This window comes from Oncorhynchus mykiss, chromosome 18, assembly GCF_013265735.2.
Source record: "Oncorhynchus mykiss isolate Arlee chromosome 18, USDA_OmykA_1.1, whole genome shotgun sequence".
NCBI classification, from domain to species: Eukaryota; Metazoa; Chordata; class Actinopteri; order Salmoniformes; family Salmonidae; genus Oncorhynchus; species Oncorhynchus mykiss.
Genome location: NC_048582.1, coordinates 5,950,418 through 5,962,460, shown reverse-complemented (window position 1 = coordinate 5,962,460; position 12,043 = coordinate 5,950,418). Strand labels below are relative to the sequence as shown.

Genomic DNA, 12,043 nt, shown 5'->3' with positions numbered 1-12,043 from the left:
TTTACACTAACTATATGTATTCCTCTCTCTTCCCCCCTTCTCTCCCATCTCTCTTTCTCCCTTTCCCCCTCCCCTCCCCTCTCTCTTTCTCCCTTCCCCCCTCCCCTCCCCTCTCTCTTTCTCCCTTCCCCCCTTTCCTCTCCTCCACTCTCTCTTTCTCCCTTCCCCCTCCCCTCCAATCTCTCTTTCTCCCTTCCCCCTCCCCTCCACTCTCTCTTTCTCCCTTCCCCCCTCCCCTCCACTCTCTCTTTCTCGCTTCCCCCCTCCCCTCCCCTCTCTCTTTCTCCCTTCCCCCTTCTGTCCCCTCCCCAAATCTCTCCCCTCTCCCTTCTCCCTCCCTCCCATCTCCCTTCCTCCCCTCCTCTCCCCTTCCCTCCCCTCCCCCCCTTCCCTCCACTCTCTCTCCTCTCCCTCCCTCCCCCCCTCCCTTCCCTCCTTCTGTCTCCCTTTATCTCAGGCTCCCGCCCCCCAGATGTCCCCCAGTCCCGCCCCACCCCCCCACATCATGTATAACCCCACCCAGCACGTGGTGACCTACGCTGGCTTCTGCCCCAACGGACAGGCCCTGCCCGCCTACCCCAACTACCCCGCTTTGCCCATGCAGGTAAAAAATACCCCAACTACCCCGCTCTGCCCCTGTAGGTTAGACCCCAACTACCCCACTCTGCCCCTGTAGGTTAGACCCCAACTACCCCACTCTGCCCCTGCAGGTTAGACCCCAACTACCCCACTCTGCCCCTGTAGGTTAGACCCCAACTATCCCACTCTGCCCCTGTAGGTTAGACCCCAACTACCCCACTCTGCCCCTGTAGGTTAGACCCCAACTACCCCACTCTGCCCCTGTAGGTTAGACCCCAACTACCCCACTCTGCCCCTGTAGGTTAGACCCCAACTACCCCACTCTGCCCCTGTAGGTTAGACCCCAACTACCCCACTCTGCCCCTGTAGGTTAGACCCCAACTACCCCACTCTGCCCCTGTAGGTTAGACCCCAACTACCCCACTCTGCCCCTGTAGGTTAGACCCCAACTACCCCACTCTGCCCCTGTAGGTTAGACCCCAACTACCCCACTCTGCCCCTGTAGGTTAGACCCCAACTACCCCACTCTGCCCCTGTAGGTTAGACCCCAACTACCCCACTCTGCCCCTGTAGGTTAGACCCCAACTACCCCACTCTGCCCCTGTAGGTTAGACCCCAACTACCCCACTCTGCCCCTGTAGGTTAGACCCCAACTACCCCACTCTGCCCCTGTAGGTTAGACCCCAACTACCCCACTCTGCCCCTGTAGGTTAGACCCCAACTACCCCACTCTGCCCCTGTAGGTTACACCCCAACTACCCCACTCTGCCCCTCTAGGTTAGACCCCAACTACCCCACTCTGCCCCTGTAGGTTAGACCCCAACTACCCCACTCTGCCCCTGTAGGTTAGACCCCAACTACCCCACTCTGCCCCTCTAGGTTAGACCCCAACTACCCCACTCTGCCCCTGTAGGTTAGACCCCAACTACCCCACTCTGCCCCTGTAGGTTAGACCCCAACTACCCCACTCTGCCCCTGTAGGTTAGACCCCAACTACCCCACTCTGCCCCTGTAGGTTAGACCCCAACTACCCCACTCTGCCCCTGTAGGTTAGACCCCAACTACCCCACTCTGCCCCTGTAGGTTAGACCCCAACTACCCCACTCTGCCCCTGTAGGTTAGACCCCAACTACCCCACTCTGCCCCTGTAGGTTAGACCCCAACTACCCCACTCTGCCCCTGTAGGTTAGACCCCATCTACCCCACTCTGCCCCTGTAGGTTAGACCCCAACTACCCCACTCTGCCCCTGCAGGTTAGACCCCAACTACCCCACTCTGCCCCTGTAGGTTAGACCCCAACTACCCCACTCTGCCCCTGTAGGTTAGACCCCAACTACCCCACTCTGCCCCTGTAGGTTAGACCCCAACTACCCCACTCTGCCCCTGTAGGTTAGACCCCAACTACCCCACTCTGCCCCTGTAGGTTAGACCCCAACTACCCCACTCTGCCCCTGTAGGTTAGACCCCAACTACCCCACTCTGCCCCTGTAGGTTAGACCCCAACTACCCCACTCTGCCCCTGTAGGTTAGACCCCAACTACCCCACTCTGCCCCTGTAGGTTAGACCCCAACTACCCCACTCTGCCCCTGTAGGTTAGACCCCAACTACCCCACTCTGCCCCTGTAGGTTAGACCCCAACTACCCCACTCTGCCCCTGTAGGTTAGACCCCAACTACCCCACTCTGCCCCTGTAGGTTAGACCCCAACTACCCCACTCTGCCCCTGTAGGTTAGACCCCAACTACCCCACTCTGCCCCTGTAGGTTAGACCCCAACTACCCCACTCTGCCCCTGTAGGTTAGACCCCAACTACCCCACTCTGCCCCTGTAGGTTAGACCCCAACTACCCCACTCTGCCCCTGTAGGTTAGACCCCAACTACCCCACTCTGCCCCTGTAGGTTAGACCCCAACTACCCCACTCTGCCCCTGTAGGTTAGACCCCAACTACCCCACTCTGCCCCTGTAGGTTAGACCCCAACTACCCCACTCTGCCCCTGTAGGTTAGACCCCAACTACCCCACTCTGCCCCTGTAGGTTACACCCCAACTACCCCACTCTGCCCCTGTAGGTTAGACCCCAACTACCCCACTCTGCCCCTGTAGGTTAGACCCCAACTACCCCACTCTGCCCCTGTAGGTTAGACCCCAACTACCCCACTCTGCCCCTGTAGGTTAGACCCCAACTACCCCACTCTGCCCCTGTAGGTTAGACCCCAACTACCCCACTCTGCCCCTGTAGGTTAGACCCCAACTACCCCACTCTGCCCCTGTAGGTTAGACAACAACTACCCCACTCTGCCCCTGTAGGTTAGACCCCAACTACCCCACTCTGCCCCTGTAGGTTAGACCCCAACTACCCCACTCTGCCCCTGTAGGTTAGACCCCAACTACCCCACTCTGCCCCTGTAGGTTAGACCCCAACTACCCCACTCTGCCCCTGTAGGTTAGACCCCAACTACCCCACTCTGCCCCTGTAGGTTAGACCCCAACTACCCCACTCTGCCCCTGTAGGTTAGACCCCAACTACCCCACTCTGCCCCTGTAGGTTAGACCCCATCTACAATAGTATTTAGTAAAAGTATAAGCTCCTCGTCATCCAGTGATATGAATGTCTCCTCTCTCTCTTCTCTCTCTCCTCTGTTGTCTCTCTCTCTCGACTTCGGTCTCTCTCTCTCTCCTCTGTTGTCTCTCTCTCTCTCCTCTCCTCTTCCCTCTCTCTGTCTTTCTCAGCACCACAGCAGTTACCAGGCCCCCTCCACCCCCCAGCCCGGCCTGGAGATGACCCTAACCCCCTCCTCTCCGTCAGAGGAGAGCCAGAGCCAGCCTTCCGCCCAGGCCCCCAGCCAGCCCACCTTCCAGACTGGCTCCCAGGACCCTGGTCAGGGTTACATGCTATCACCCAACGCCCCTGCCCTCTACCCTGGCCCCGTCTACGGGCCCTCCGGCTTCGAGAAGCCCCCTCCTTATGCATGCTGAATGCCAACCTGACCTTTAGCCTTTGACCTTTAGGCCAGGGTAAGAGAGGCTAATGTCCAGAAACAACACCTAGCCTCTGTCACCTGGTCAGCACAGACATGAAGGAATCAGCTCGGTGTGACAGCGTCCATATATCCTTTCAATCAATCAGATATGGCCTCCACATAACAAATATACCCATCCAATCAGATATGGCCTCCATATACCCTTCCAATCAGATATGGCCTCCATATACCCTTCCAATCAGATATGGCCTCCATATACCCATCCAATCAGATATGGCCTCCATATACCCTTCCAATCAGATATGGCCTCCATATACCCATCCAATCAGATATGGCCTCCATATACCCTTCCAATCAGATATGGCCTCCATATACCCTTCCAATCAGATATGGCCTCCATATACCCATCCAATCAGATATGGCCTCCATATACCCTTCCAATCAGATATGGCCTCCATTTACCCTTCCAATCAGATATGGCCTCCATTTACCCTTCCAATCAGATATGGCCTCCATTTACCCTTCCAATCAGATATGGCCTCCATATACCCTTCCAATCAGATATGGCCTCCATATACCCATCCAATCAGATATGGCCTCCATTTACCCTTCCAATCAGATATGGCCTCCATTTACCCATCCAATCAGATATGGCCTCCATATACCCTTCCAATCAATCAGATATGGCCTCCATTTACCCTTCCAATCAGATATGGCCTCCATATACCCTTCCAATCAATCAGATATGGCCTCCATTTACCCATCCAATCAGATATGGCCTCCATTTACCCTTCCAATCAATCAGATATGGCCTCCATATACCCTTCCAATCAGATATGGCCTCCATATACCCTTCCAATCAGATATGGCCTCCATTTACCCATCCAATCAGATATGGCCTCCATTTACCCTTCCAATCAATCAGATATGGCCTCCATATACCCATCCAATCAGATATGGCCTCCATTTACCCATCCAATCAGATATGGCCTCCATTTACCCTTCCAATCAGATATGGCCTCCATTTACCCTTCCAATCAATCAGATATGGCCTCCATTTACCCATCCAATCAGATATGGCCTCCATATACCCTTCCAATCAATCAGATATGGCCTCCATTTACCCTTCCAATCAGATATGGCCTCCATATACCCTTCCAATCAGATATGGCCTCCATTTACCCTTCCAATCAATCAGATATGGCCTCCATATACCCTTCCAATCAATCAGATATGGCCTCCATATACCCTTCCAATCAGATATGGCCTCCATATACCCATCCAATCAATCAGATATGGCCTCCATATACCCTTCCAATCAATCAGATATGGCCTCCATATACCCTTCCAATCAGATATGGCCTCCATATACCCTTCCAATCAGATATGGCCTCCATTTACCCATCCAATCAGATATGGCCTCCATTTACCCTTCCAATCAATCAGATATGGCCTCCATATACCCATCCAATCAGATATGGCCTCCATTTACCCATCCAATCAGATATGGCCTCCATTTACCCTTCCAATCAGATATGGCCTCCATTTACCCTTCCAATCAATCAGATATGGCCTCCATTTACCCATCCAATCAGATATGGCCTCCATATACCCTTCCAATCAATCAGATATGGCCTCCATTTACCCTTCCAATCAGATATGGCCTCCATTTACCCTTCCAATCAGATATGGCCTCCATTTACCCTTCCAATCAATCAGATATGGCCTCCATATACCCTTCCAATCAGATATGGCCTCCATATACCCTTCCAATCAGATATGGCCTCCATTTACCCTTCCAATCAGATATGGCCTCCATATACCCTTCCAATCAGATATGGCCTCCATATACCCTTCCAATCAATCAGATATGGCCTCCATTTACCCTTCCAATCATTGCTTCTTACCCAGCTATCAGATTCATCCAGAACTCCACACAACAACGAGGTAAGAACTAGAAAGGACTAGAAGTCTAGGGACTAAGAGATTATGGGCAAGGAGACAAGGGGCTAGGAGACAAGGGGCTAGGGTGTGTTTTTGGACCAAGCCAGAGAATGTAGCAGAAGACACCTCACAGACAGATAAGCCATGACAGAGAGAAGACCTCTGGACTTTAATAATCATCTATTAATGTAGTGTAGGTTAGACCCCAACTACCCCAAACTACCCCACTCTGCCCCTGTAGGTTAGACCCCAACTACCCCAAACTACCCCACTCTGCCCCTGTAGGTTAGACCCCAACTACCCCAAACTACCCCACTCTGCCCCTGTAGGTTAGACCCCAACTACCCCAAACTACCCCACTCTGCCCCTGTAGGTTAGACCCCAACTATCCCAAACTACCCCACGCTGCCCCTGTAGGTTAGACCCCAACTACCCCGCTCTGCCCCTGTAGGTTAGACCCCAACTACCCCACTCTGCCCCTCTAGGTTAGACCCCAACTACCCCACTCTGCCCCTGTAGGTTAGACCCCAACTACCCCACTCTGCCCCTGTAGGTTACACCCCAACTACCCCACTCTGCCCCTGTAGGTTACACCCCAACTACCCCACTCTGCCCCTGTAGGTTAGACCCCAACTACCCCACTCTGCCCCTCTAGGTTAGACCCCAACTACCCCACTCTGCCCCTGCAGGTTTGAACACGTTTGAAATGCCCTACTGTGTGGCTACGATGTTGACTTTGGCATGTTATTTATCAATCTGTTAATAGCAATATTGAAATGCTTATAACGTTGTTATAATAATCATGTATTTGACCTATTGCCTTTATCGTGGATGTCATACATATGTTTACCTTTCAACAGTTTCTGTCTCTAGACTTCCAGGCCGACTGTCCACCGTATTTATCAAACTGTCATGTGCAATTATTAAACTGAACCGGTAGCTTTTAGAGTCTTCTAACTGTATAGTGTATATAAAATGATAAATATACCACCAGACTGGTGATCCCAGTAACTTATAGACCTACTGTATCTCCTATGTTATAATATACCACCAGACTGGTGATCCCAGTAACTGAGACATACTGCATCTCCTATGTTATAATATACCTCCAGACTGGTGATCCCAGTAACTTAAAGACCTACTGTATCTCCTATGTTATAATATACCACCAGACTGGTGATCCCAGTAACTTAAAGACCTACTGTATCTCCTATGTTATAATATACCACCAGACTGGTGATCCTAGTAACTTATAGACCTACTGTATCTCCTATGTTATAATATACCACCAGACTGGTGATCCCAGTAACTTATAGACCTACTGTATCTCCTATGTTATAATATACCCCCAGACTGGTGATCCCAGTAACTTATAGACCTACTGTATCTCCTATGTTATAATATACCACCAGACTGGTGATCCTAGTAACTTATAGACCTACTGTATCTCCCATGTTATAATATACCACCAGACTAGTGATCCCAGTAACTTATAGACCTACTGTATCTCCTATGTTATAATATACCACCAGACTAGTGATCCCAGTAACTTATAGACCTACTGTATCTCCCATGTTATAATATACCACCAGACTAGTGATCCCAGTAACTTATAGACCTACTGTATCTCCTATGTTATAATATACCACCAGACTAGTGATCCTAGTAACTGAGACATACTGTATCTCCTATGTTATAATATACCACCAGACTGGTGATCCCAGTAACTGAGACATACTGTATCTCCTATAATGGTTATTAAAAGTCTTATTTAATCTTCATACATAGTTTATAAAGTGCATATACAGTACCAGTCAAAGGTTTGGACACACCTACTCATTCCAGGGTTTTTCTTTATTTAAAAAAAAACTATTTTCTACATTGTAGAATAATAGTGAAGACATCAAAACTATGAAATAACGCATATGTAATCATGTAGTAACCAAAAAAGTGTCAAACGAATCTAAATATATTTTAGATTCTTCAAAGTAGCCACCCCTTTGCCTTGATGACAGCTTTGCACACGCTTGGTATTCTCTCAACCAGCTTCACCTGGAATACTTTTCCAACAGTCTTGAAAGAGTTCCCACATATGCTGAGCACTTGTTGGCTGCTTTTCCCTCACTCTGTGGTCCCAACTCATCCAAACCATCTCAATTGGGTTGAGGTCGGGTGATTGTGGAGGCCAGGTCATCTGATGCAGCACTCCATCACGTTCCTTCTTGGTAAAATAGCCCTGACACAGCCTGGAGGTGTGTTGGGTCATTGTCCTGTTGAAAAACAAATGATAGTCCCATTAAGCGCAAACCAGCTGGGGTGGCATATCACTGCAGAATGCTGTGGTAGCCATGCTGGTTAAGTGTGCCTTGAATTCTAAATAAATCACAGACAGTTCACCGGCAAAGCAACCCCACACCATCACACCTCCTCCTCCATGCTTTACGGGGGGAACCACACATGTGGAGATCATCCGTTCACCTACTCTGCGTCTCACAAAGACACAGCGGTTGGAACCAAAAATCAAACATTTTCACTCATCAGACCAAAGGACAAATTTCCACCGGTCTAATGTCCATTGCTCATGTGTCTTGGCCCAAGCAAGTCTCTTCTTCTTATTGGTGCCCTGTAGAAATTTGACCATGAGGCCACAAGGCTCCCTAAAGTCTATCAGCATATCGAATGCGCGACACGGGCTGGTAGCATTCTGGACCATTGCTACTCTAACTTCCGCGATGCATACAAAGTCCTCCCCCACCCTCCCTTCAGCAAATCTGACCATGACTCCATTTTGTTGCTCCCAGCCTATAGACAGAAACTAAAACAGGAAACGCCCATGCTCAGGTCTATCCAATGCTGGTCTGACCAATCAGATTCCACGCTTTTCAAGATTGCTTTGATCATGTTCCGGGTAGCCTCAGACAATAATATTGATGTATACGCTGACTCGGTGAGGGAGTTTGTTAGCAAGTGCATCGGTGATGTTGTACCCACTGACTATTAAAACCTTCCCTAACCAGAAACCGTGGATTGATGGCAGCATTCGTGCAAAACTTGAAAGCTCGAACCACAGCTTTTAATCATGGCAAGGCAACTGTAAACATAACCGAATACAAACAGTGTAGCTATTCCCTCCGCAAGGCTATCAAACAAGCAAAGCGTCAGTATAGAGACAAAGTGGAGTTGCAATTCAACGGCTCAAACACGAGACGTATGTGGCAGGGTCTACAGTCAATCACGGATTACAAAAAGAAAACCAGCCATGTCGCGGACCAGGATGTCTTGCTCCCAGACAAACTAAACAACTTCTTTGCTCGCTTTGAGGACAATACAGTGCCACTGACACGGCCCGCTACCAAAACCTGTGGACTCTCCTTCTCCGTGGCCAACGTGAGTAAAACATTTAAACGTGTTAACCCTTGCAAGGATGCCAGCCCAGACGGCATCCCTAGGCGCGTCCTCAGAGCATGCGCAGACCAGCTGGCTGGTGTGTTTACGGACATATTCAATCAATCCCTATCCCAGTCAGCTGTGCCCACATGGTTCAAGATGGCCACAATTGTTCCTGTTCCCAAGAAAGCTAAGGTAACTGAACTAAATGACTATCGCCCCATAGCACTCACTTCTGTCATCACGAAGTGCTTTGAGAGACTAGTCAAGGATCATATCACCTCCACCCTACCTGATACCCTAGACCCACTCCAATTTTCTTACTGCCCCAAGAGGTCCACAGACTGCCTATCCTATCCGGACAAGAGGAATACCTACGTAAGAATGCTGTTCATTGACTACAGCTCAGCATTTAACACCATAGTACCCTCCAAACTCGTCATTAAGCTTGAGACCCTGGGTCTCGACCCCACCCTGTGCAACTGGGTCCTGGACTTTCTGACGGGCCGCCCCCAGGTGGTGAGGGTAGGTAACATCTTCACCCCGCTGATCCTCAACACTGGGGCCCCACAAGGGTGCGTTCTCAGCCCTCTCCTGTACTCCCTGTTCACCCTTGACTGCGTGGCCATGCACGCCTCCAACTCAATCATCAAGTTTGCGGACGACACTAGTGGTAGGCTTGATTACCAACAACGACGAGACGGCCTACAGGGAGGAGGTGAGGGCCCTCGGAGTGTGATGTCAGGAAAACAACCTCTCACTCAACGTCAACAAAACAAAGGAAATTATTGGGGACTTCAGGAAACAGCAGAGGGAACAGCCCCCCATCCCCATCGACGGGACAGTAGTGTAGAAAGTGGAACATTAAGATTCTCGGCATACACATCACAGACAAACTGAAATGGTCCACCCACACAGACAGCGTGGTGAAGAAGGTGCAACAACGCCTCTTCAACCTCAGGAGGCTGAAGAAATTTGGCTTGTCACCTAAAACACTCAAACTTTTACAGATGCACAATCGAGAGCATCCTGCCGGGCTGTATCACCCACGTCTGGTACGGCAACTGCTCCGCACACAACCGTAATGCTCTCAAGATTGGTAGTGTGGTCTGCACAACGCATCACCGGGGGCAAACTACCTGCCCTCCAGGACACCTACACCACCCGATATCACAGGAAGGCCATAAAGATCATCAAGGACAACAACCACCCGAGCCAGCGCCTGTTCACCCCGCTATCATCCAGAAGGCGAGGTCAGTGCAGGTGCGTCAAAGTTGGGACCGAGAGACTGAAAAACAGCTTCTATCTCAAGGCCATCAGACTGTTAAACAGCCACCACTAACATTGAGTGGCTGCTGCCAACACACTGACTCAACTCCAGCCACTTTAATAATGGGAATGATGGGAAATGATGTAAAATATACTCAAATCTCTGGCCACTTTAATACATTTCATAAATGGATGTAATAAAGGAATCACTAATCACTTTAATAATGTCTACATATCCTACACATCTCATGCTCATACTGTATACTGTATCATCTACTGCATCTTGCCTATGCCGCACGGCCATCTCTCATCCATATATTTATATGTACATATTCTTAGTCATCCCTTTACATTTGGGTGTGTAAGGCAGTCGTTGTGAATTTGTTAGATATTACTGCACTGTCGTGACTAGAAGCACAAGCATTTCGCTACACTTGCATTAACATTTGCTGAACGTGAATGTGACCAATAACATTTGATTTGAAGGCCTGTCTCTGAATAGTTGATGTTGAGATGCGTCTGTTACTTGAACTCTGTGAAGCATTTATTTGGGCTGCAATTTCTGAGGCTGGTAACTCTAATGAACTTATCCTCTGCAGCAGAGGTAACTCTGGGTCTTCCTTTCCTGTGGTGGTCCTGATGAGAGCCATTTTCATCATAGTGCTTGACAGTTTTTACAACTGCACTTGAAGAAACTGTCAAAGTTCTTGACATGTTCCGTATTGACTGACCTTCAGGTCTTAAAGTAATGATGGACTGTCGTTTCTCTTTGCTTATTTGAGCTGTTCTTGCCATAGCATGGACTTGGCCTTTTACCAAATAAGGCTCTTCTGTATACCACCCCTACCTTGTCACAACACAACTGATTGGCTCAAATAAATTACACAAATTAACTTAAGGAACACCAGTTAATTGAAATGCATTCCAGGTGACTACCTCATGACGCTGGTTGAGAGAATGCTAAAAGTGTGCAAAGCTGTCAAGGCACAGGGTGGCTACTTTGAAGAATCTCATATTTGGATACTACATGTTTCCATATGTTATTTCATAGTTTTGATGTCTTCACTATTATTCTACAATGTAGAAAATAGTTACACAGAAAAAAACTAGAATGAGTCGGTGTGTCCAAACTGAAATAGAAATTAGAGAGAGAGTTATATACACACTGCTGTAGAGAGAAGGAAGGGCCTGGGTCAGAGAGTAGAAAGGGCTTGGGTCAGAGAGTAGGAAGGGTTTGGGTCAGAGAGTAGGAAGGGCTTGGTTCAGAGATTAGGAAGGGCTTGGTTCAGTGAGTAGGAAGGGCTTGGTTCAGAGAGTAGGAAGGGCTTGGGTCAGAGAGTAGGAAGGGCTTGGTTCAGAGAGTAAGAAGGGCTTGGGTCAGAGAGTAGGAAGGGCTTGGTTCAGAGATTAGGAAGGGCTTGGTTCAGTGAGAAGGAAGGGCTTGGGTCAGAGAGTAGGAAGGGCTTGGGTCAGTGAGAAGGAAGGGCTTGGTTCAGAGAGCAGGAAGGGCTTGGTTCAGAGATTAGGAAGGGCTTGGTTCAGTGAGAAGGAAGGGCTTGGGTCAGAGAGTAGGAAGGGCTTGGGTCAGAGAGTAGGAAGGGCTTGGTTCAGAGATTAGGAAGGGCTTGGTTCAGAGATTAGGAAGGGCTTGGGTCAGTGAGAAGGAAGGGCTTGGGTCAGAGAGTAGGAAGGGCTTGGTTCAGAGAGTAGGAAGGGCTTGGGTCAGAGAGTAGGAAGGGCTTGGGTCAGAGAGTAGGAAGGGCTTGGGTCAGAGAGTAGGAAGGGCTTGGTTCAGAGATTAGGAAGGGCTTGGGTCAGAGAGTAGGAAGGGCTTGGTTCAGAGATTAGGAAGGGCTTGGTTCAGAGATTAGGAAGGGCTTGGG

At 49.5% G+C, this 12,043-nt stretch overlaps 1 protein-coding gene across 2 annotated transcripts; it reads left to right on the top strand.

Annotated features, from left to right (window-relative positions):
- Positions 1 to 464: 464 nt before the first annotated feature.
- On the top strand, positions 465 to 5,790 carry LOC118941020 (transmembrane protein 255B-like). 2 transcript variants are annotated; one of them, XM_036951229.1, is made up of 2 exons: positions 465 to 604; positions 3,310 to 5,790. In XM_036951229.1, the coding sequence occupies exon 2, from the start codon at positions 3,776 to 3,778 to the stop codon at positions 5,516 to 5,518; it is 1,743 nt and encodes a 580-aa protein (XP_036807124.1). In that variant the 5' UTR covers positions 465 to 604; positions 3,310 to 3,775; the 3' UTR covers positions 5,519 to 5,790. Both variants share the same exon structure in this region, with proteins under 2 accessions (XP_036807124.1, XP_036807125.1).
- Positions 5,791 to 12,043: the final 6,253 nt, after the last annotated feature.

What these genes read in the sequence shown, in the direction of transcription:
- LOC118941020 (XM_036951229.1), top strand. Translation starts at nt 3,776, where the DNA reads ATGGCCTCCATATACCCTTCCAATCAGATATGGCCTCCATATACCCAT.